The sequence below is a fragment of the Cryptomeria japonica genome, chromosome 3 (assembly GCF_030272615.1).
Source record: "Cryptomeria japonica chromosome 3, Sugi_1.0, whole genome shotgun sequence".
Classification (NCBI taxonomy): domain Eukaryota; kingdom Viridiplantae; phylum Streptophyta; class Pinopsida; order Cupressales; family Cupressaceae; genus Cryptomeria; species Cryptomeria japonica.
Genome location: NC_081407.1, coordinates 284,409,930 through 284,433,484, shown reverse-complemented (window position 1 = coordinate 284,433,484; position 23,555 = coordinate 284,409,930). Strand labels below are relative to the sequence as shown.

Genomic DNA, 23,555 nt, shown 5'->3' with positions numbered 1-23,555 from the left:
AATAGAAAATGAAACCAATTGGAATTCTTAAGATAAGAAATAATTGAATTTGTTAAAATGACATAGTGGGTTTTCATTTACTCAAAATTCGTGAGTATATACGTATGTAAGAATTGATAATTATTATCAATTTGTATCGTGGATCCCCTATTGCTAATCAATATTATATGAATAAGGTTGCAAAATGCAAGAAAAATGTGATATAATATTCTAAAAAATGAATTTAAAGATATAATAAGTTTGCAAAATAAAAATAAAAAATAGTATATAATATAAAATATTATATATTTTCTAAATAAAATCAAGGTATAAAAATGGATACTATTCTTATGGATGTACCCAAAAAATGCACCTCTAAATCAAAAACACAAAATCGTAACAATGTTTGGAGGAAAAAAGTGTATTGGGCCGCAGCAAAAGCTCTTTCGTATGTTAAGAGTGAGTATATTTATTCTAAGCTTGAGCTTTACGGTGATGGTGATTGGAAGATAATCCCTGCAGCTAATTCACCGGGAAGAAAACCCGAGGGTTTTCTTTCTTCCACAGCATCCTCCATAGTAGAGGAAGAGGATAAGTGGGAACGAGAACAAAGAGGATGAGAAGAAGTCCTCTGGCTTGACCCAATTTTCACCACTATTTTTGACCCCCCGATTTTATTGTGCCCAAAAAAGAAGATTCTGAAAATGATAGACAAGAAGATCCTGAAAATGATGAATAAATTAGAGGAAGTGGTGTACACCCTCCAAGAGGAGCAATGGGAATCTCTAGGGTCTCTTGGAGGTACTTGGAAAGATGGTCGGGCAGAAGGGACACGGTTCTATAACCCACTACAGCCCTTCTCTCTAACCTTTAAGATGGGAAATTTATGAATCATTCCGTCATCTTTTTTTCTTTCCCAATAGAAAAGGAAAGTGCATCATTCTTTTTAATAATCCCGGCTCCCACATTAAATCTTGCTGGTATGGTCACTTTATTCTATGAAAGTTGCATTTTATTTTTCTATGCCGAAGATAAATTCGATCGAAACGTAGGAATATATGGACCATGAACAAAAAGAAATGGATCTCATTCTTTTTTCTTACTCTAAATGAAATAAATATGAATTTCGGAATTTTTTTTTTTTATGATCAAAAATTTGTCCGTTCGCCCCTCTTTGATTCCTAGAGAACAAAGAGGATCTATTGAATCTCAAGTATGTTATTTAATCGGTCGAATTAAAAGACTTACTGAACATTTGGACCTACATGGAAGAGACTACTCTTCCCAAAGAGGTTTGTGGAAAATTGTGGGTAAACATAAACGACTTCTGATTTATCTGTTCAAGAAAGACAGACTTCGTTACAAAAGTTTAATCGGTCAATTAGATATGTGTGGACCGCGTTAATTTTGAACGAAATTTTAAGATCCAATTATGGTTTATTAAATTCCGGATCCTAATGAGTCATTCTTTCTTTTGTTCTCATTGATTTTTGAAAAAACTAGGGAAGAGTTATGATTATGGTTGCTAGGGAGAAAGACCTCATGATGGTAAGTATGGGTCCTCATCATCCATCAATGCATGGTGTTCTTCGACTGATTGTTACTCTAGATGGTGAAGATGTTATTGACTGTGAACCTGTATTAGGTTATTTACATTGAGGGATGGAAAAAATTGCTGAGAACTGAACAATTTTTCAATATCTCCCCTATGTAACATGAAGGGATTATTTGGATACTATGTTCACAGAGGCAATAACGGTTAATGCACCAGAAAAATTGGAAAATATTCAAATACCTAAAAGGGCTAGCTATATTAGAATGATTATGCTAGAGTTAAGTCGTATAACTTCTCATTTGTTATGGTTTGGACCTTTCATGGCTGATATTGGTGCGCAGACTCCTTTCTTTTATATTTTAAGAGAGAGGGAAATGATATATGATTTATTTGAAGCTGCCACGGGCATGCGAATGATGCATAATGATTTCCGCATTGGAGGAGTAGCTGTAGATTTACCCTACGGTTGGATAGATAAATGCTTAGATTTTTGCTATTATTTCTTCCCAAAAGTGACAGAATATGAAAGGCTTATTACACGCAATCCTATCTTTTTGAAACGAGTTGAGGGAGTAGGCATTATTAGTAGAGAAGAAGCAATAGATTGGAGTTTATCAGGACCCATGCTACGAGCTTCCGGAATCCAATGGGATCTTCATAAAGTGGATCATTATGAATGCTACGATGAATTGGATTGGGAAATCCAATGGCAAAAAGAAGGAGATTCGTTAGCTTGTTATTTGCTTTGAATCGGGGAAATGAAAGAATCTATAAAAATAATTAGACAGGCCCTAGAAGTAATTCCGGGAGGTCCCTATGAGAATTTAGAGGTTTGACGTTTAAATAAGGGAAAAGATTCGCAATGGAACGATTTCGAATCTCGATTTATCAGTAAAAAACCTTCCCCTACTTTTGAGTTATCAAAACAAGAACATTACATGAGAGTAGAAGCTCCCAAGGGGGAACTAGGAATTTTTTTTATAGGAGATGATAATATTTTTCCCTGGAGATGGAAAATTCGACCACCTGGTTTTATTAATTTGCAGATCCCTCCTCAACTAGTTAAAAGGATGAAATTAGCCGATATCATGACGATTTTGGGTAGTATAGATATCAGTATGGGAGAGGTTGATCGTTAAAATGGTTATTAATATAGAAGATCTCGAAGAACAAGCTATCAATTTATTTTATCGATTGGGATTTTCAAGAGAAATTTCTAGTCTTATATGGATTCTAATCGACATAATTATCCTTCTATTGGGAATTACAATAGGATTATTAGTTATTGTATGGCTTGAAAGAAAAATATTTGCAGGAATACAACAATGCATTGGACCTGAATACGTCGGTCCTTTGGGAATTATTCAAGCCTTGACGGATGGAATAAAACTACTACTAAAAGAGGATATTATTCCATCTAGGGGGGATATTTGGTTATTTAGTATTGGACCAGCCGTAGTGGTCATACCTATTTTTTTAGGCTATTTAGTAATTCCCTTTGGTCGCCACATTATTTTAATGGATCTTAGTAAAGGTGGTTTTTTTTGGATTGCAATTTCAAGTATTGCTCCCCTTGGACTACTTATAGCAGGATATGGATCAAATAATAAATATTCTTTTTCAGGTGGTCTCCAAGCTGCTGCTCAAGCTATTAGTTACGAAATTCCTTTAGCTATATGTGTGTTATCTATATCTCTACGTGTGATTCGTTGGAATATGATATTCATTTTTCCCTCTTTTTATTTCTACTTGTAGCTAGGAAATCGGAAATCATCAAAGCAAATCAATATTAGTCATAGCTCAATCACAAAAGCTCAAATGCAATGATCAATCCTAAACACACTCAATAAAGACATGAAAACAAGACATTCAAGATTGAAAACTAAGAAAACCAAATGCAGACTTGAATGTCTCCTTCATGTGGCTCCATTGTCCTTCTTTCTTCTTCAAATAGATTTGTTTGTGGATCTCACCTACTAGTGGATAAACATTATATGAAAGCAAGTAGACAAGATTGTAGCGCAAGAATACTCGAAGCGTGATTGATTCGACCAGGTAGTAGGGGCCTTGATTGAAGAAATTCATCCAATTTATAGACAAATTGGAGAAATGACAAGATTAGCATCAAGAGATTCGAATGGAAATCGCAAATCAAGAATGACAAACATGACAAATTATGACAAATTTGCACTTTCTATGCAAAATTGATTGATTGATAATTTTGACAAAATTATGACAAATTTCTATGTCAAAATTGATTGATTGACAATTATGACAAATTATGACAAATTTGCTATGTCATTCCCATGAAATTAGGAGAAATATAGGAGAAAATTGAAATTAGATGAATTAGAAATTAGGAAATTAGAAATGAGGAAATTAGGAACTAAGTGAATTAATTAACAATTTTTCACTTATTAATTAATTCACAAAGAGGGAGGAATTAGTTAGCCAATTAAATAAACATTTAATTGTGACAAGAAGACTTAGGATAAATAAATAAATTATTTAACCTAGAGGGAAAATGACAAACAAGATTAAATGAATAAATCATAAAACCCTAGAAGATGAATTAGAAATGCAAGGATGATAATTAGGTCTTGATTGAAGGATCGATTTGATCATGATTCTGACTTGATAAAAAACCAATGCTGATAAATGATTGAGATTAGTTGACAAACTGACCAAGATTGATAAAGAGACCAAATTGATAAGTGCCAATTGACATGATTGAAGAGGACAAGGATCGATGACGAATCGATCGCAAAATGACAAAATTGGCAAGGACAAGGATCGACCAAAATCATGACTGAAGATTGTTATCAACAAGACCAAATTCGAAAGCGAGACAACTGAAGAATGCAGAAGAAGGACTCGATGATCGCAAATGATAAAGACCAAGTGCGTGACATAGGAGAAATGTTAATGCAATGCAAGAACCCTAAAATAAGGCAATGCGCAAATGTTAAAGTATGACTCCGCAAGCGTTGACCATTTTTAGACGTTTACACTACTAAAAACTAAAAAGAGGGAAAAATAGAAGTGAATGGGATTCCTTCATTCCGATCAAAAAACTAGATAGTCATATGGGTGAGATCAAATAGTTTACAAATCTTGCAGTAAGATGATTAAGTCCCATCCCCATGTACAAGAGCGAGAGCATGCACAATCAGTGAAAACTGTGTACCCCAGTTCATATATTAGCCATTGGGGCCCAACAGCGAGGAGGCAAAGGAAAAAAGTATGAAGTTACTATCCTATATACCAAAAATCAAGCAAAGGTAGATGGTGAGAAACACCAAGATATAAAAAAGAGGGAAGGGGCAAATGAAGGGCTCTGAAAAAGTATGACTTTATTATTGCAATTTTTATTTACATAATTGCATGAATCATCCATAAGATGGAGATTCACTTTTATGGGCCTAAAAATTCATTTCGACCAATTGAACTTTCTCAAATTGTTTCTTCTTAAGAACCAGAAATATCTGTGTTAAAACGACATATGCTAAGAATAATAAAAGAGCTTGAACACATAAAGGATCTTGAAGTACTATTTCTGCATTTTCCTGACCAAATCCACCCACATTAGGGTTATTCGTTAACGACTAATTCGCCTTGATGAATTCACCTTCTGAAACAAGAAGTTCCGGTCCTGGAGGTACAAAGTCAACCACTTGTCGACCGTCTGATGGATTATCAATAGTTATTTGATATCCACCCTTTTCTTTATGCACAATTTTACTTACTTTACCCGTTGTTGAAGCGTTATAGACTGTATTGTTGCTTTTGCTCCCATCGGGATAAATTTGTCCTCTTCCTCTATTACCACCTACATATATGGGATATTTCAGGAAGTGAGCTGCTTTATTAGTAGCGGGATTTGGTGAAAGGATGGGAAATACAATTTCACTATATTTTTGACCAGGAACAGGACCTATTATTAGAATATTTTTTTGATTGGGACAATAGTTTTGAAAATAAAGATCACCTATTTTTTCCTTAATCTCAGGATAAATACGATCCGGAGGAGCTAATTCGAAACCTTCGGGTAAAATAAGAACAGCTCCTACATTTAAAGTCCCTTTCTTACCATTAGCAAGAACTTGTTTTATTTGCTTGTCATAGGGTATTTTAACAACTGCTTCAAAAATGGTATCAGGAAGCACGGACTGTGGAACTTCAATCTCCACAAGTTTTTTAGCCAAATGACAATTGGCACATACAATATGCCCAATTGCTTCTCGAGGATTCTAATAGAATTGAGGACAACTAATGTAGAATTTTTTTTTTAGATCTAGCTTTTTATTTCCTTTATCTTGATGCTGATAAAACGAGGAATAGTACAAGATTAGGCATAATCTAGTTCACTTTCATAATTTTGATTTAAGAATAATAATTGAAATTATTAATACTTAATTTCAATTTCAATTACTAGAATATTCTTACTTTTTTCTATTAATTATTTCGCATTAAAATAAAGTCAATAAAAATGAGAAGTAAGTGAACCTAACCCATTAACTGATTAATATATAAGTTATTCTGATATTGAAAATTAAGGTAGATTTTGAAAGTGAACCTTTCTCAATCACTTGAAATTATTCAAAATTTTCATATTTGGTTGTTAATTGGATATTCTGTCGAATAATTTTTTATTTCTGAAAAAATGGATATGTAAGTCTAAATTCTAGATGGAATTATTTTCCTTTTCTCTTTAATAGCATAATTCAATTATGATGTACCAAACATTCTTATATTAATGTACTAGACATTTTACTTTGGTCATTCTACCGGTGGAAAATAGATTGGAATTGAGATATAAAAAAAGATAAGAAAAGGTAAATGGTAAACAAATGAACTGTTCATTTTTCATTATACTCAAATAGTATCCCTTTTTAAACTTATGAATTGAATAAAGGGAAAGGAACGAATAGAGTTCTTTCCTCTAGCTCTATGAGCTAGAAATAATATCTATTCCTATTTATTCATAGAAATAATGTAGTAGTAAAAAACATAGAGATTCATAAAGTATTTAGAAATGTTACTATGAGTAAGATTCAAGACGTAATAATATTCAATAGAATAGATATTGTGAATAATCTCTAGTGAAGAGCAAGGAGGAAGAAAAGCTAACTTGCTTTTCCAGCATTCTGTTGATATTTATTACATTCAGAAGATAATTTTTGGAAAATAAAAAAAGGGAATAGAAACAACTTCAAATTATCATGCATTTACTTATATTGTATTAGTTCGGTTTAACTGAATAAAATCTATGCCAATAAGGAATCTTCGAAACCCGATTTATTGAAAGGGATGATGGATGAAAAATTGTTCATAAATATACAAAATAGTGTATACCCTTTGATTCTATCAGATAGGGTGCTCGGAAAAGGTTGGAATAGTTAAATAGGAGGATTACTATGACTATAGCCCTTGGAAAGTCTTCCAAAGAGGAACAAACTTTATTTGATATTATGGATGACTGGCTACGCAGAGACCGTTTTGTTTTTGTGGGTTGGTCCGGTCTATTGCTTTTTCCTTGTGCTTATTTTGCACTAGGCGGATGGTTCACGGGTACAACTTTTGTGACTTCGTGGTATACTCATGGATAAACTGTCTACTCGTAATTCGAGTACATAAATAAAAAGATGTAGTTTTTTTTTTTTTATTTCTACTAAATCAACCAGCCATAGCTGTGTAACCCTATTCCTTATAAATCAACCCCTAAGTAATAGGTCCAAAGTAGAATAAATCCTAGAGAAGCAACAATTGCCGATTTTTCCCCTTTCCAACCCCTGTTTATTCTAGTATGTAGATAAATTGCAAATATAATCCAAGTTATTAGTGCCCAAGTCTCTTTTGGATCCCAACTCCAATAAGATCCCCATGCTTCATTGGCTCATAATGCCCCGGAAAGTATACCTATAGTTAAAAGAGAAAATCCTAGACCAATGGCACGATAACTCAATTGGTCTAATTGGTTAGTAAATAACCATTTACGATAATTTATAAATGAAAGGCCGAAAGTATGCTTCAATTACTTTTTTTCTTGGTCGTGTGAATTCCCATTTTTATTGAAGAAAAAGGAATTCTTCACATTAATAAAAATCTTTTGATTTATTTGGGACGTAATGACCAAAAAAGCTATCGATGATAGGGATCCACATAAAAGAGTTGCATAACTAAGCAATATCATACTTACATGCATCATTAACCAATGAGATTGTAAAGCGGGTACTAACATTGCAGATTGCTGCATTTTATCTGGAAGACCTAAAGTAGCAAAACCATGAGTTAACATAGCACTTGGCGCGGTGATTGCACCTAACCACCAAGCATCCTAGCCCCGTACTTCTATAACTATATGAATCATGGAGGAAGTCCATGAAAGGAACATGAATGACTCATACAAATTACTTAATGGTAAATGCCCCGAATAGAGCGAACGAGTAACTAATACACATCACTATCATGCTCTTTCCTCCCGAATTACTAAGTTCTTCACTTTTATAAACTAAGGTTCCCCATTAAATGAGAGTGACAACAAAAGTAAGAGAAAAAGAGACATGAGTTGATATATGTTCTAGAGTTATAAGTACCTGTGCATGAACTTGAAACCCCCCTATTTGCCAATAAAAATGCTGACCTACTTCCACACCGGATATCTCGTAGAAATAATTCAGCATGTTAATAGGAAATTGTAAAATATCCATATTACCCTTTAAATAGAAAGATGAACTTCAAAAAGAAATGATTTTGGTTCAATGACCGATTCCTCAATTATTTACACTATCATCAGTCAGGCTACGAAATAAAATAATGGAATGATTATTTGATTGATTAAGAAGATTTCTTAATTTCTATCAAAATAGATTATCTTAATCTATTCTATAAGATTTGGGAATAGTAGCCAACTAAGTTATAGCTTCTCTTTTTTTATTTTTAAGTCAGTTTTTATAGTACAATTCTCTACCCGCGCGAATTGCTAAAATTTATTTATTTAGGATCAGGCGGATTGGTCCTCTACCATCATCATTGGCTGGGATTGGGATATCCACGAGATCTGGGTCACAATCTGTATCAACTAAGCAAATTGTTGGAATACCCAAAGTTCTACATTCCCGAATAGCAGTATATTCTCCTTTTTGATTGAGAATTATTACAATATCGGGCAATTTTGTCATGTATCTAATACCCCCTAGATCTTCCTGCAATTTGTTCAATTCTCTCTTGAGTATTGCTACTTCTTTTTTTGTAAATCCATCAAATCCTCCCGTATTTTTTTTTTTCATTAAATTTTTGAATTTTTCAAGTCTTGCTTCTGTAGTAAACCAATTAGTTAACATACCCGCGAGCCATTTTTTATTTACATAATGACATTGAGCTGCTAAAGAAGCTAATTTAGTAGCATCAGCTGTTTGATGTTTTCTACCAACTATCATAAATTGTTTTCCTCTTTTTGCTCCATCAAACACAAAATCACAGGCTTCTGATAAAAAACGAGCAGTGTAAGTTAAATTTATAATATGATTATATTTATCATATATGAATAGATCTAAATAAAGAAAAATATCTATTTAGATCTATTTAAACAAGGTTTTATCTCATATTATAAAAAATATATCTATGTGATATATTGATCAGATTCATAAAATTTTGTCATTTTGAGTATAGAAAAAAAGAAAAAGTACTGTAATTGCTGGAAAAAACAAGCCCACCAAAGGGACTAAAAAAGAGGGTAAGCTGTCGATTATCATATCAAAGTTGATTATCATATCAAAAGTATATTAAATAGTCTTATTTACAAAGATAGATTATAAGATCAAATGAGTGATAGGACCAAATAAGCGGACGTGCCTTTCTTCGTAAAATACCTAATTCATTGGGTGTTTTGTAAAGTAATTAATTACTTTACTTTGTTTGATACAAAACAAATGGGACCAATTACCACATTGTATATTGATACATATAAATGATAAAATATATCCGCTTCTCAATTCTATTTTTTGAAACTGTTCTATTAATAGATAGATGTTCACCTTTGAGACAAAGGTATAATTCCATAGCATAATCTGTCTCTAATGTGAGAAAGTTACATAGTGTCTACTTTTTCTGATAAAGGGTTATTTTCATGGGTTTGCCTTGGTATCGTGTCCATACCGTCATGTTGAATGATCCTGGCCGGTTAATCGCTGTGCATATAATGCATACAGCTCTAGTTTCTGGATGGGCCGGTTCGATGGCTCTTTACGAATTAGCAGTTTTCGATCCATCTGATCCTATTCTTGATCCAATGTGGGGAGACAAGGTATGTTCGTTATACCTTTTATGACTCATTTAGGAATAAAGGATTCATGGGGTGGATGGAGTATAACCGGAGAAACCAGATCTAATCCAGGTATTTGGAGTTATGAAGGTGTGGCCGGGGCACATATTGTGTTTTCTGGCTTGTGCTTTTTAGCAGCTATCTGGCATTGGGTATATTGGGATCTAGACGTATTCTGTGATTCCCGTACAGGAAACCTTCTTTAGATTTGCCTAAGATTTTTGGAATTCATTTATTCCTCTCAGGAGCAGCTTGTTTTGGATTCGGAGCTTTTCATGTAACGGGTTTGTATGGCCCTGGAAGTTTGCTGATAGGGCCTAAGGAAACTGGACGATCGTACTTGGCTAAAAGTTTAGAAGTAGATTCTTATTTACCTTTAATAAGAATATCTCCTAAAAGTTTTTTTGAGGCAGCAGAAACTTCTGTCTCGCTATGAACCTGAGTATACATCTTCAGATAAAAAATCCTACCTTGAGCAAGAAAATATCCTTAGGTCTCTCGACTGGTCAGGTAGGCCAAAAGACGTATATGAAAAAGCGCATTATGATAGAAAACCCCATAAGTTTTTGTATGACTGAGTAGGGGATCCTAACCCTCTAGAGTATTTTGCGAGAAGAGTAATCCAATTCGTGTTTGCACTCAAATTGGCAAAATTGATGTCTCCTTGCGTCATATGGATTCCAAGCATTCATGAACTGAATGATTATTTCTTCCTTATTGCATTATTGATAGAACTCCTCGAGGATCCATATAATGCGATTGATGGTGAAAAAGAAACCACCATCAAACAAAATATTGTTGTTATTGCTTCAACTCATATTCCAAAAAAAATTGATCCAGTTCTAATAACTCCTCCTCGTAGTAAATGAAGATTCGATACGTTTATTAACACTAAAAAGTTGCCTGCCCCACATCGAGAAAAAGAATTTCCTTTGCTTTTACGTAACAAAGGGCTCTACTTGAGAAAAGAGTGGAACTGCTATGATGAATTTGGATTAACTACCAAAGGCTTTACTACGCGAGATCTAGCAAAACTTGCTGATGAAATATTTCTAATTAGCAGGAGCCAAAATACTTCAGCTATAGACAATGATATAATTGGGGTAGCTTTGCATAGATCAAATTGGGGTCCTTGCAATTATAATCTGAAATTCAGTGAATTTTTTAAAGGACTTCCCTATAAGATAGGGAAAGCTATTATACAAAATAAATTAACGTATTTAAAAAATTCCCTAAGGCTTACTCTAGATTTCCAAGGTCGAAGGGCAAACTATTTGCATCAATGGTATTTAGAACCTTCAATTGCCGGAACAGCTGCGAAAGAGTTTACCATATTCTATCATATTTTGGGTTGCTTGGCCGGATCAGTAGCTCAAGATTGTTGGTTTCTATCGGAATCAAATTCTGAGAATTGGAGTCCTTTTGATCCTTTCATTGAGAATGATTTCATTCTAGCTTCGAGTCTTTTACAGGGTCTTCTGGAAGAGTTTCCATCGTTGGCATTATATCGGGGTAATTCTGATTACATCACAATTGCTCCTCAGTTCAAAAGAGATACGATGTAAAAAGGATTATCTTCTATACTAGATAAAATCGTTTTATCTAAAGAATTAAGAAATTCCTATGGAGAAGAAGAGGAAACTCCTATAGTTTGTGATTCTAGGACCTGGCGTTTTAGTTTTATTCGCAGCAATCGATTCGAGCATATCAAAGATATAACAATAGACAATCCTTTATTGGATTATCTTCATCTGTTTGGAAGGTTTCTTGAAGAAAGACCTCACAAAGCTGGTTCCCACTTTTTGGTACATCCTGATTTTTGCTGAAATCATACATTTTTTGGAAAATATAATTATTTAAGCTTTAAGAGGTCCCATTTGAAGTAATTAATTGAAGAGAGTTAGATCAAAGGCTCTTAGATCAAAATTTCTTCGATAGAACCTCTCTACTTCTAAATCATACTTGCAATGGAGTCTCCTTTGCATCTATAAAATGCTGATAAAAAACCAATTTTACATTAGCTTTTGAGGGGTCAAACGAATTCATTTAGAAGTTTTTTTTTTTTGAGGATTTAGTCCTTATTATAAGCTTTCCAAATAGTATAATTTTTAATATATTTAAGTTTATTAATATATTTTTATTTTATTTTTTATGAATGTAGGTTTTTCACCGAACATGAACTTCTTTGTTCAATGCATTGGGAAAAATAGCAAACTAATTCAAAAAAATTCTGAAAAATATCTATGCCCTAGGTATTGATGTCTTCTTTCTAACAAAAAAAATAAAACTTAATTTTGATATATATAGAGCAAGTTATGTGTTCAAACGTACACCTATATCTAAATTATAATTAGTCGGACTTCAAAACTTAATAAAATAAAAAATATTCAACATATCACTATCAAACCAACTGCATACCCTGGGTATTGATGTTACAAACCAAAATTTAAAAGAGATAAGTTTTTATCATTTATAGAAAAAAATTTATACGTTTTGGGATCCACATCACTCTTAAAAAATGTTGTTTCCTGTAAAAAACTACTTTTGAGGGATATGCAAAAATCAATAAAATTTTATTCAAAAAAATTTGAAAAAAATATATTTAGAATCTACAAAAAGGATGTTACAAATCACTAGTTTACATCATCTTCAAATTCTTAACGATTTAAAAGTTATAGGTGTCGGAAAGTGAAGGTTTTTTGCTAAATGTTCATCTAAGTGTCAAAGTTGGTCAAAAAGTGGGAACCAGTATTGTGAGTTCACCACCCATCTTTCTAGTTTGTATTGGAAGAAATTTTTGATGTCTGGTCCCGACTTCTGACCTCTTTATGCTACGAAGGACGATATTCTAGAAAGAAAGACAGCTGCTTTCTGGGAAGCAAAATTCTTATACAATAAGTTTCAAAGGATGGGAATATATCAATTTGACACAGAAGACTATGCAACGGAGTATAAACCTTTAAATATGCCAGTAATCTATCTAGCTCGTCAATTTCTTTGGGATCCCGTCAGTATTCGCTTTATAAATAAGCACCCTGCTTTTGAACGAAGAGAACTTTTTGTTCCTAAAGAACTCGTGAAGAGTATTTATCTTACTTCTTCTTCAACAAGGGACCTTAAATTCAGTATTAAAAAAACGTTAAAGGCTATTCTAAAGCGTAAAAAGGTGAGAAAAATAGCCCTAGGAATGAAAATTCAGACTAATGATGACGATTTACCTCTTAACATTAAAATGGAAGAAAAAGAAAATTTTGAAAGTTTCAAACGCTTTCAAGAAATTGGTATCCGATTGAGACGTGTATTACCATATTAACAATCGGTGATAAGTGAACATTGGTTCCGTGAAAAAACACGGGATGATAAGTTTAAACAACGTTTGCTCAAGGGAGAAAGGGAAAATAGAGATTTATTATCTAATGAATCTCTTATTTATAAAACTCTATCCGAAAGTCGTGAATATTTATCAAATTTATTCTTCTCTAATAGAATGTTATTTAAACAAATGATCAATACATTGTTAAAAAAAAAATGGCTTTCTCCGAATGCCATTGATTGCTTATTAGCGGAAGGATTGAATAAGAATAAAAAAGCCTAGATCTTTCATTTCAATATAAATTGATATTACGATGATGTAAGAGTAAGCATAGTAATAAATATGAACCAAGTCAGTTCGCTTGAACTTGATGAAATATTCTCTACTATGTTTACTCTTTCTTTTTTATTCCGAAGAAATAATCTTTCATTTGATTCTATAGATTCCTATTATTTGTTCAAATTCGATCGGTCCCAATTTTGCAAGACTTTGAAAACGATAATTTTGAGTATTTTAGCCCGTATCAAAAAAGAAAAAAAAATTGATATTATTTCAATTCGATTTGTCGATATTACGATTTGTTGATATTATAATTATAATATCAATTGAATTGCTCATTCAATAGACATTATAGTATGTCTGCCTTGAAGAGGACTCGAACCTCCACACTATTTAGCACGACATTTTGAATGTCACGTGTCTACCATTTCACCATCAAGGCATCCAACAAGCTAATTCTATTTCATGGATCAAATATTTCACAATACAATATTATAATCGCATATCGTTATATAGTTCAGCGAAGGTGGATCAAAAGGATATAATATGAGCTAGATATTATTCAATATCTGAATAATATCTAAATAGTATCATGTTCATGCTATAAATAACATGCATGAGATGGAAATAAGCATTTAGTAAACAAAATGAAAGGATATTGATAAACATCTTTCTATAGGAAAGATATTGTATAGATGATAGATAATTCGTAAATCGACTTCGTCCACGAAGAAGGGAGCTATAAGTTAGACAATGTGAATTGTTGCACGATAATGAAATGAATTGTTGCAAGATAATAAAAAATAAACTAATATTTTATATAGATGAAATGAATTTTTGCACGATAATCAAAAATAAACTAATATTTTATATAGATAAAAAAAATTGTCGCACGATAATCAAAAATAAACTAATATAATAAAAGATAAAAAAAATTGTTGCACGATAATAAAAAATAAACTAATATAATAAAAGATAAAAAAAATTGTTGCACGATAATAAAAAATAAACTAAGATAATAAAAGATAAAAAAAATTGTTGCACGATAATCAAAAATAAACTAAGATAATATATGTGCCTAAAAAGGATTAAAAAAAAAGAAACAAGTAACATGGGTTTAAAAAATGTGTCGAAAGTGCCATATCAAGGGCCCAAAGAGGAGGAAGCAAGCTGGGTCGAATTAAATTATATCACCGAAAGTATGCTTTATTTAAATCAAGAAGAAACATGTCAAATACTTTACGTTCGACACCCATGTCGAGTAGACCTCGTTCTTGTTAGAACTATTCATCCCTAAATCATAGCGAGGACTTATTTAATATAATAGCTTGAGAAATATATGCTTTCCAATAGAGATATTGTTACTATTTAAGAATAGTCAATATAAATGAAAAAAAGCTGTATTTCTTTAAATAGAGTTTTCGAACTCTAAAAATATTCTATTCCTCTTTCCAATTTGTTTATTTATTTAAAATAAGGAGTATTTTATGTTTCGTTATCATGGACCTCGACATCTTTTTTGTATAGTTTCGATACCAAATCAAAGTAATAATTCTAATATTAAAATAAGGAGGATTTAAAAAATGGTAGCTTTTCTTTTGCCTTGGATACAAAGGAGCATTCCAATTGTGCTTTTCGGGGTGTATTATGGGTTTTTATCAACATTGCCAATCGGTCAAGCTCAGATGTATTATCTCAGATCCTTGTTGATTAAGGATAAGATCTTAGATACAAATGGTGATAAAAGCATTCCTACAGGAAAATTGATTCTTAGTAGTTGGTTTCTTGGGCAAGTTATAATTTTTTCATCCATTTATCTGTGCCCTATCTATAGCTTCGTTTTGAAACATCACGCGATGACTCTAATGTTTGTGCAGTCTTTTTATTTCTTTTTATCAGGATTCTTCTCTCCAATGTGTTGTTCCCTTGGATGAATAATCCGGTGATCGAGTTTTTTCTTGGAGTTGCTCTACAATTGCTGAATCCTGCCCTTTTCCATAAATCCGTCTATCCGTGGCTCATCAACATCATGTTATTTAGGTACAGTGGAAGCCTTTTATTTCTGATGAGCACCACAGCCGGATGGCTCACAGGGCAAATTTTATTCGTCAAAATCACGAACCTCTTTTGTTTACGCATCGAAGGTGATTCGCCTTTAAAATTGGGTAAAAGGAGGCAGCTCTTTGCTTTCACTTTTCAAGTCATTTTCTTTGGTTACTTTATGCTGGCATGCTATGGGAAAAATCCGTCACTTTTCATGACTAAATATGTAGATAATCGAGCCTTTCTTCAGGGCCCTCTAGAAGAATTTGAGGAATCTTCGCAAGAACTTGATCGAAAGAAAAAATCTCACAAAGATGATTATAAACAAAAAACTTCAAAGAAGAAAAAAAAAATTAAAGCTTATGTTGATAAAACTATTTCTCTTTCTTCCATTTCTCACAAAATGGTAAGGGTGCTATCCTTAAAAGAACTGAATAAAGAAACTGATGCAGATTTTGCTTTATCCAACATATTAATAAAAACCTGGCCATTACTATTTTTTTATTATAACCGATTCAACGTACCCAACCGATACGTGGGTATAGGAAATTTCATTCTTCGTGGCCCTGTGAAGAGCCAAGTAGCCGAATATTTCTTTGATGCTTGTCTTAGTGATGGGCATCAAAGACTATCTTTCACAGCTCCACCCAGTATCTCTTTCTTTGCAAAAATGGTAAACCTCGGTGATCAAAGTCTTGATCGAAATCAGGATCACCTTTTTGAATAGGTATCCAAAAAAGGAGAGAAAAAAAGCTTCCTAGCACTCGAACTTGAAGATCGAGTGAGAGCTCTAAGCAATGGATCCCCTCTTGTAGATGTGATAGAAAAAAAAATCAGATTTTCTAGAACTAAAGATGGAAATTATCTTCCAGAAATACACGATCCTTTACTGAGCGGGCCATTCTGCGGGTTGATGAATCAATTTAAATCACCGTGGATGCTACCTCCAGATGATTCTACCAAGAAATTACAGAAAAACGCCCATGATTCTACCAACCAACTTGATCGAATTTCCTTAATTCGACAAGAAAATACGGAGAAAATCGTTCAACCATGAAACGAAAAAATCAAAATTATTTCCAAATGGTGGCTCGATAAAATTCGTATCTTCTTATTAGAAGAACAGGAAAAAAGGAAATTTTTGGATGACGCTTCATTGGCAAATTTATTGTCAAGATTTGAAGTTGTTTATCCAAAAGATTCAGTCGAATATGTGTTGAAAACATTGGCTCCAGCACCTCTAACCAGACGGATAGAAAAGGAAATCGCTTCTTGCAATAAAAAAATATTCATTCAATATTTATTGCAGATTTTTCTTGAAACCACCAGTACGAAATCGGAATTGTTTGTTAGCATTCTTCCTACGGAGCAGGCTTTACTTTATGAGCGATTTTTTTTAATCAGCTCAGATGAACTACCAAATTTTGAGGTATCTATAGATACTAAAAAGATCCCTTAGGAGATTTTGGATAAGGATCTTCCTTCTAAAAAGAGCAACGCTAAAAAGAAAAATAAAAAGAAACTTGACCAAGATTTTCAAGATTTTTTTGATTTCTATGCCCTTTATCTCAAATTCATGGAACTGAAGAAGAAAGTGATTGTTAATGATTATGAACCTCGAATCTGAGACTTTAATAGCTGCATTGTGCCTAAATGGCCCTCAACGATAATATCGGGCATTTATGATACTATGTGTGTCAAAGATTGTCTGGAAACTCGTCCAAAAAGGGCTCGGCATTTAATTGTTATTTAACCCTTTGAGAAAATAAAAGAGCTAGAGCTTGAAGATGAACATAAAAAGAGCGAACAAGGAATTCTGAAAGACTTCTTTCAATGGTTCAAAGATGAGAACCAACAATCAGAAGAACAAGAGCAAATACCAAAACAAGGAATAGCGAACGAAGTGGAGGACGAAGCAGAGGAGGACCTCGTAACTAAAGACATACATGTCTTTAGTTATCCATATGAAGGAGATTTTCGTAGATTTTTAATAAAAGGAGCTGTCCGTTCTCAAAGACGAAAAGTATCAGTGGTCAACAATTGGATACCTCGACCACAGTCGAGTCCTTTCGAGAGACTAAAAGAAATGATGCAAAAGCCACGTTGCAAGCCAAATCCTAAAAGGGAAATCAAAAAAGATATTACGATTTCAAGACTCGTAAGATATTTTGACAAATATCTGGATCAAAAGCAAAAGAGAGAGGAAAATCGTCGCCGTCAAATATAGCAGGGCTTCGATTGGGAATTGCTTCACTATCTCAGAGCGGGTGTATTATTCACACATACATATCTTCAGAAAAGATTATATTTCCCTTCATTAATAATAGCCAAAAACTTCGCTCGTGTTTTATTATTTCAGGCCCCCGAATGGGAGAGGGATTGGTCCAATTTGAATAGGGAATTTTATATTAAATGTAATTACAACGGATATGAATTGACGAACATCGATGTGCCCAAAGATTGAATGAAAGACTACCTAAAAGAAGGTATTCAAATCAAGATTGTATATCCTTTTTGCTTGAGACCTTGGTATGAATCTACCCCCCAATCTACTGATGCTGACAACAAAACTACTAGCTTTTTATCCATGTATGGAACAGAAAATGAACTACCTTTCGGTAATCCAACAAAAGTTCCTTCTTTTTGGAGACCTGTTGGCGAATGTATTTTGAATTCTACATCTCATCGGGCAAAAGCTATTATCGAACGAATCCATCCTATTATCGAATGGATCAAACCTATCCTCCAATGGATAGAACTCCTTTGCTTAGAAAGAGTAAAGATAAAGATCAACATTCGGCCAGATACTGGGACAGAAAATATTCAAATGAATGACGAGCCTCTTGTAATGATTAGGACCACCCCTACATCGAATATTAAATTCTCTTTGGAAATAATGGAAGATCCATTAGAACCATTTTCAATGCAGATCCAAGATTTGGATCTCGGAGATCCAGACAATTGGACAATTACGATTCATGAGCGAATCAAGCAAATGAATGAAGAATATTTGTTGAATCGAGATATTCATAATAAATTGTGAGCTGACTTCGAAAATCGAATGAATCAACCTTCTCCTGACATAAAATCCAGATTGAAAAAAGGGTTAATTCGAATCAAAATTTTTGGTTCTATTTTCCAAAACAAGAGCGTTCGATTCATAAGGAAGAAAATGCCATACTTTATGAAAGTTTTTCATTTAAGGGCCAAATTAACGCTTATCGATCTCAAAATAAGTATTTTGACTCTAATCGAGTCCAATTTAGAATATTACGTCCAATTGAGTACAAATATTGAGGCAATTCAAAAAAGATTCACTCCAAATAGAAATATAAACCCTTCTATCAAAAAGAAGGAAACCCCAAAAATATCTCAAGCATATGTATTTCACAAGATATGGTAACAGGTAATAAGCATGAAAGGCTCCTCTGTGAAGGATTTATTAAAATCCAAAGCATCGTCTCCTTTCATCAAACAAAATGTCAAGGACTTTTTGGATTTGCAAGGACTATTGAATTGTAACGATCCTCGAGAGTTGACTGCTAAGGACTAGAAGCAGTGGTTGAAATGGTGTGCTGGCTATAGAATAATGCCGTAGAAAAACAAAAAAATTATTAGTAGCCGATTTGGGTGGAATGACTTTGCATCCTTTTTGGGAGAAAAACAATTCGTGTGTTTTTTGAGGCAGTTAAAAAACCACATCAAGCTTCACAGATATCATCTTTTCGCTTCTAGTTATCTGGATCATTCGAAAGAAGATAATCACAGACCCGCGATTCAATACATACCAGAACCAGATTATCAAGCTATTACCAATTTTCAACAGAGGAAGAATCCTGGGTACTCCAGGAAGAAGAGGAAAAAGAATTTTGATTCTTCAAAAAAGAAGAAATTCGATTCTTCGAAAAAGAACAATTCCGATTCTTCGACAACTAGGAAGAATTCGTATTACAAATTCCATTTTTGGTTGTTTCCAGATATAAGAAAAAAAGCAAAAAATGTCTCAAACCTTGATGAGCTTTTTCCTCCGGATATAATCCGAAAACACATCAGACACATGTGGGAATTCAGGGAAATTCAAATACCGCAAGATTTCGATGTCGATGCTTATGTAATGGAAAGTCTCAGGAAGAGAGAGGATGAAAAAAGGAATAAACTCGCAAAACTTTGAAAAATAAAAGAGGAAAGAAGACAACGAAAACAAGAAAGACAAAAGACGAAAGAGCAGAGATTGCAAAAATTAGAATTGGCGACTACTCCAGAAGAAGTGAAGAACCTGAAAAGGGCGTTCAAGCTAGAAGATGAGCAGAAACGCTTAGAGAGAACGCAAGAACTAAAGAAAAGGTTCCAAGAGCACAAAAAAGCCATAAAAGCTACACAGCTTGAAAGACAGGCTGCTCGACAAGCTGAAAAACATAGACAAGAGAAAGAAAAAAAAGAAAAAAAGGAACTCTGAAAAAAACTTCGTCAAGATTCTAAACTTGCAAAGAAAATAAATGAATTTATAGTTTGAGACTTTAGAAATATTTATCATCGTAAAAGAAATTATGAAAAAATTAATACAGAGAAAGAGAAACTGCGAATAGCAATCAAAAAAATTATTTTCAAACGCGATGCGAAGAAAAATTCTCAAGGTGATAAGAAGGGATGGGAAGAGTTGAAATTAAAATTGGATTCTGGATTTGATAATAAAAATAAAAAGGTAGGCATCACATCAGAAACCAAAAACGGACCTAAAGGAGCAAATAAACAAGAAATCAAACATCCAAGGGGTCGAAAACGCTTTGAAAAGGAAGGGGGAAAAAAAGAAAACCCCCAAAGACTAAAGAAAAAAATGGATAAATCGTCGTATCGAGAAATGGCGAAAAATATTCGCGTTTGGAAAACCAAATACAAGCTCGAAAAACTGCCACTTGCTCCTTGGCTTTCCAAGGGCAAAAATGCGTCCCGTTTTCTAGATAAAAAGAAATTAGGTAATGAAGCCGCTGTAGCCCAACTAACTATGCCCTATTTGGAAAACAAAGAGCTCGACTTGGATTTATTGGAAACTATTTTGTATCTCAAGAGTTGCTTCCAGGATAACAAGAATGATTTTTTGAGAATTTTTGCCGATGAAAGGCGAAGATCTATGCCACTTGTACCGGGTTACTTTAATGACTGATTTTTGATATACAAAATCGCAAGTCTCTTCTTAAAACTAAAGAGAAGAGAATAAATGTAAATCTTTTTGATAGATCTCAACTTTTTGATAGATCTCAATGACGAAGAAAAAGAAAAACTATTGAGGATGTCAATGAAAAAATTTCAAGTTCTTTTATTTTCGAAGATATTCTCCTTCCAAGACGTCGTAGAGAATTTTGAATTTTGAATCTTTTGAATCTAGAAACCCCTATAGATCAAAGTATAGGATTAAATAGTAAAGCAATACTAAATGACGAAGGTCTCATCGAAAAAGATGAACCTCTTTGCCTAGATACAAGAGCAAAAATCAGACGTTTTCTTTGGCCTCATTATCGAGTAGAGGATCTAATTTGCATGAATCGATTCTGTTGGAATACTAGTAATGGTATTCGATCTGTTATGTTGAGGGTACGCATGTATCCCAAAATAGATCATTGGGAGCATATGCAAAATAGTTTTTATTTTATAAAACAAAGTTTTGTTTCAATAAGAGAGATTCTTCAAGATTTGGCAAACTTAGAAAATTTCTAACAGAAAGTAGAGATTCTCTTCTTAAAAATGAAATCATAAGAAAAACTCTTAGAAAATTTCTAACGAAATTGGAAAATTATCTTTCAAAAAAGAAATGGGTAAGAACCGTTTGTTCTAAAATTACAACTAAGCTAGAAGAAACTATACGTTATTTAGACAAATATGAACCGACTCGGTGGCAAAAAATAAAGAATTTTGCCAAGTCTTGGTTGACAGTTTATAGCATCGGGGGGATTCTCGTGCCGCTAGGCAAAAATTGTGGACTCTATTTTGGGATTCCTGATTGGCTACGGTTTAAATTATATCATTTAGCTTCTAAAATTGTTTTTATAGCTAAAGATTGTTTAAAGTTAGCATTTTATTCTATCTTTTATTATTTTTTTAGAAGATAAAAATTAGTTTTTGTATTTACGCCTTTGTTGGTCCCGAGGGACTGAGTAGGCTAAGTTAGCCGTCTTTCTGGTTTGCGGTTCAAGGTCAGAAGGTGACCCTGAAAAAGCGGGGTCAGAATGGGGTAGAGAAAATACCTTGAGCCAATGTCCAATGAATTCTAGCGTGTTTCCATGCTGGGTAACCCACGTCATACTCCAAGGAAAAGCTCGAACGACCTTCAACAAACGGGTACCTGTACCTGAAACCGACATAGGTAGGTAGGTAGAGAATACCTAGGGGCACGAGATAACTCTCTCTAAGGAACTCGGCAAAATAGATCTGTAACTTCGGGAGAAGGGGTGCCTCCTTGTACAAAGGAGGTCACAGTGACCAGGCCCGGGCGACTGTTTACCAAAAACATAGGTCTCCACAAAGTTGTAAGACGATGTATGGGGGTTGACGCCTGCCCAATGCCGGAAGGTTAAGGAATTTGGTGACTTGATGAAAGGGAAGCTAGCAACCGAAGCCCCGGTGAACGGCGGTCGTAACTATAACAGTCCTAAGGTAGCGAAATTCCTTGTCGGGTAAGTTTTGACCTGCACGAAAGGCGTAACGATCTGGGCACTGTCTCGGAGAGAGACTCGGTGAAATAGACATGTCTGTGAAGATGCGGACTACCTGCACCTGGATAGAAAGACCCTATGAAGCTTTATTGTTCCCTGGGATTGACCTTGGGCTCTTGTTGCGCAGCTTAGGTGGAAGGCGAACAAGGCCCTCTTCCGGGGGAGCATGAGCCATCAGTGAGATACCACTCTAAAAGAGCCAGAAGTCTAACCTTGCGACTGAACCTACTATCCAAGGGACAATCTCAGGTAGACAGTTTCTATGGGACGTAGGCCTCCAAAAAGGTAATAGAGGCATGCAAAGGTTTCCTCAGGCTGGCTAGAAATCGGTCATCGAGTGCAAAGGTAGAAGGGAGCTTGATAGCAAGACCGACCCGTCGAGCAGGGATGAAAGTCGGCCTTAGTGATCTGACGGTGCCGAGTGGAAGGGCCGTCGCTCAACGGATAAAAGTTACTCTAGGGATAATAGGCTGATCTTCCCCAAGAGTTCACATCGACGGGAAGGTTTGGCACCTCGATGTCGGCTCTTCGCCACCTGGGGCGGTATTATGTTCCAAGGGTTGGGTTGTTCGCCCGTTAAAGCGGTACGTGAGCTGGGTTCAGAACGTCGTGAGATAGTTTGGTCCATATCCGGTGCAGGCGTTAGAGCATTGAGAGGACTTTTCCTTAGTACGAGAGGACCGAGAAGGATGCACCTCTGGTGTACTAGCTATCGTGCCCTCTGTAGACGCTGGGTAGCCAAGTGCGGAGTGGATAATTGTTGAACGCCTATAAGTAAGAAGCCCACCTCAAGATGAGTGCTGTAATAAGGTCATGGCGAGACGAGCCATTTATTAGATGATAGGTGTCAAGTGGAAGTGCAGTGATGCATGCAGTCGAGGCATCCTAAGAGACCGGAAGATTTGAACCTTGTTACTACATGACATGACCCGATTGATTTGATCGGGTACACAGAGTATGTTTTGATATAACATTTTACTGTAGATGTGATAAAGAATAAAAAAAGATCAATAAAGGGAATCGAGTCTTTCCAACTCCTAATCAATATGTTCTTTCCAAAAAATAAGCCGAAAAAATCCAAGAAGTTTTTATTGCATAGCTCCATTCGTATCATTCCGAGTTCTCTTCTCTACTTGGCAGGGCCCCAAAAAGGCGCCTATGCCGAGCAAAGAACTCGACAAGTAATAACCAATATCTTGTCGCCTTCTTCGTTTATGGTTTGAAATTTTGGTGTCTCAGGCGTAGGGGAACCACACCAATCCATCCCGAACTTGGTGGTTAAAATTTACTGCGGTGACGATACTGTAGGGGAAGCCCTGTGTAAAAATAGCTCGATGCCAGAATAATAAAAAAGCT

At 34.4% G+C, this 23,555-nt stretch overlaps 2 protein-coding genes and 2 pseudogenes across 2 annotated transcripts; 2 read left to right on the top strand and 2 right to left on the bottom strand.

Moving 5' to 3' along the window:
• The first annotated feature begins 1,488 nt into the window (after positions 1–1,488).
• LOC131029618 (NAD(P)H-quinone oxidoreductase subunit H, chloroplastic-like) lies at positions 1,489–2,673 on the top strand (annotated as a pseudogene).
• Position 2,674: 1 nt separating this feature from the next.
• On the top strand, positions 2,675–3,271 carry LOC131029638 (NAD(P)H-quinone oxidoreductase subunit 1, chloroplastic-like; the record flags this gene model as incomplete). Its single annotated transcript, XM_059218232.1, has 1 exon — positions 2,675–3,271. A coding segment is annotated over exon 1 (597 nt), but the record flags the coding sequence as incomplete, so codon positions are not given.
• A 1,868-nt stretch (positions 3,272–5,139) lies between these two features.
• On the bottom strand, positions 5,140–8,244 carry LOC131029637 (cytochrome f-like). Its single transcript, XM_059217339.1, has 2 exons — positions 8,131–8,244; positions 5,140–5,784 (listed from the first exon to the last, which is right to left on the bottom strand). The coding sequence occupies exons 1-2, from the start codon at positions 8,242–8,244 to the stop codon at positions 5,140–5,142; spliced, it is 759 nt and encodes a 252-aa protein (XP_059073322.1).
• A 234-nt stretch (positions 8,245–8,478) lies between these two features.
• LOC131029636 (small ribosomal subunit protein uS2c-like) lies at positions 8,479–9,595 on the bottom strand (annotated as a pseudogene).
• Positions 9,596–23,555: the final 13,960 nt, after the last annotated feature.

Excerpts from the sequence above, each read along its gene's own strand:
- LOC131029637 (XM_059217339.1), bottom strand. The coding sequence starts at position 8,244 with ATGGATATTTTACAATTTCCTATTAACATGCTGAATTATTTCTACGAG. Across the intron at positions 5,785-8,130 it reads GGTTTCAAGTTCATGCACAG|AATCCTCGAGAAGCAATTGG; the intron begins GTACTTATAACT and ends CAATTCTATTAG.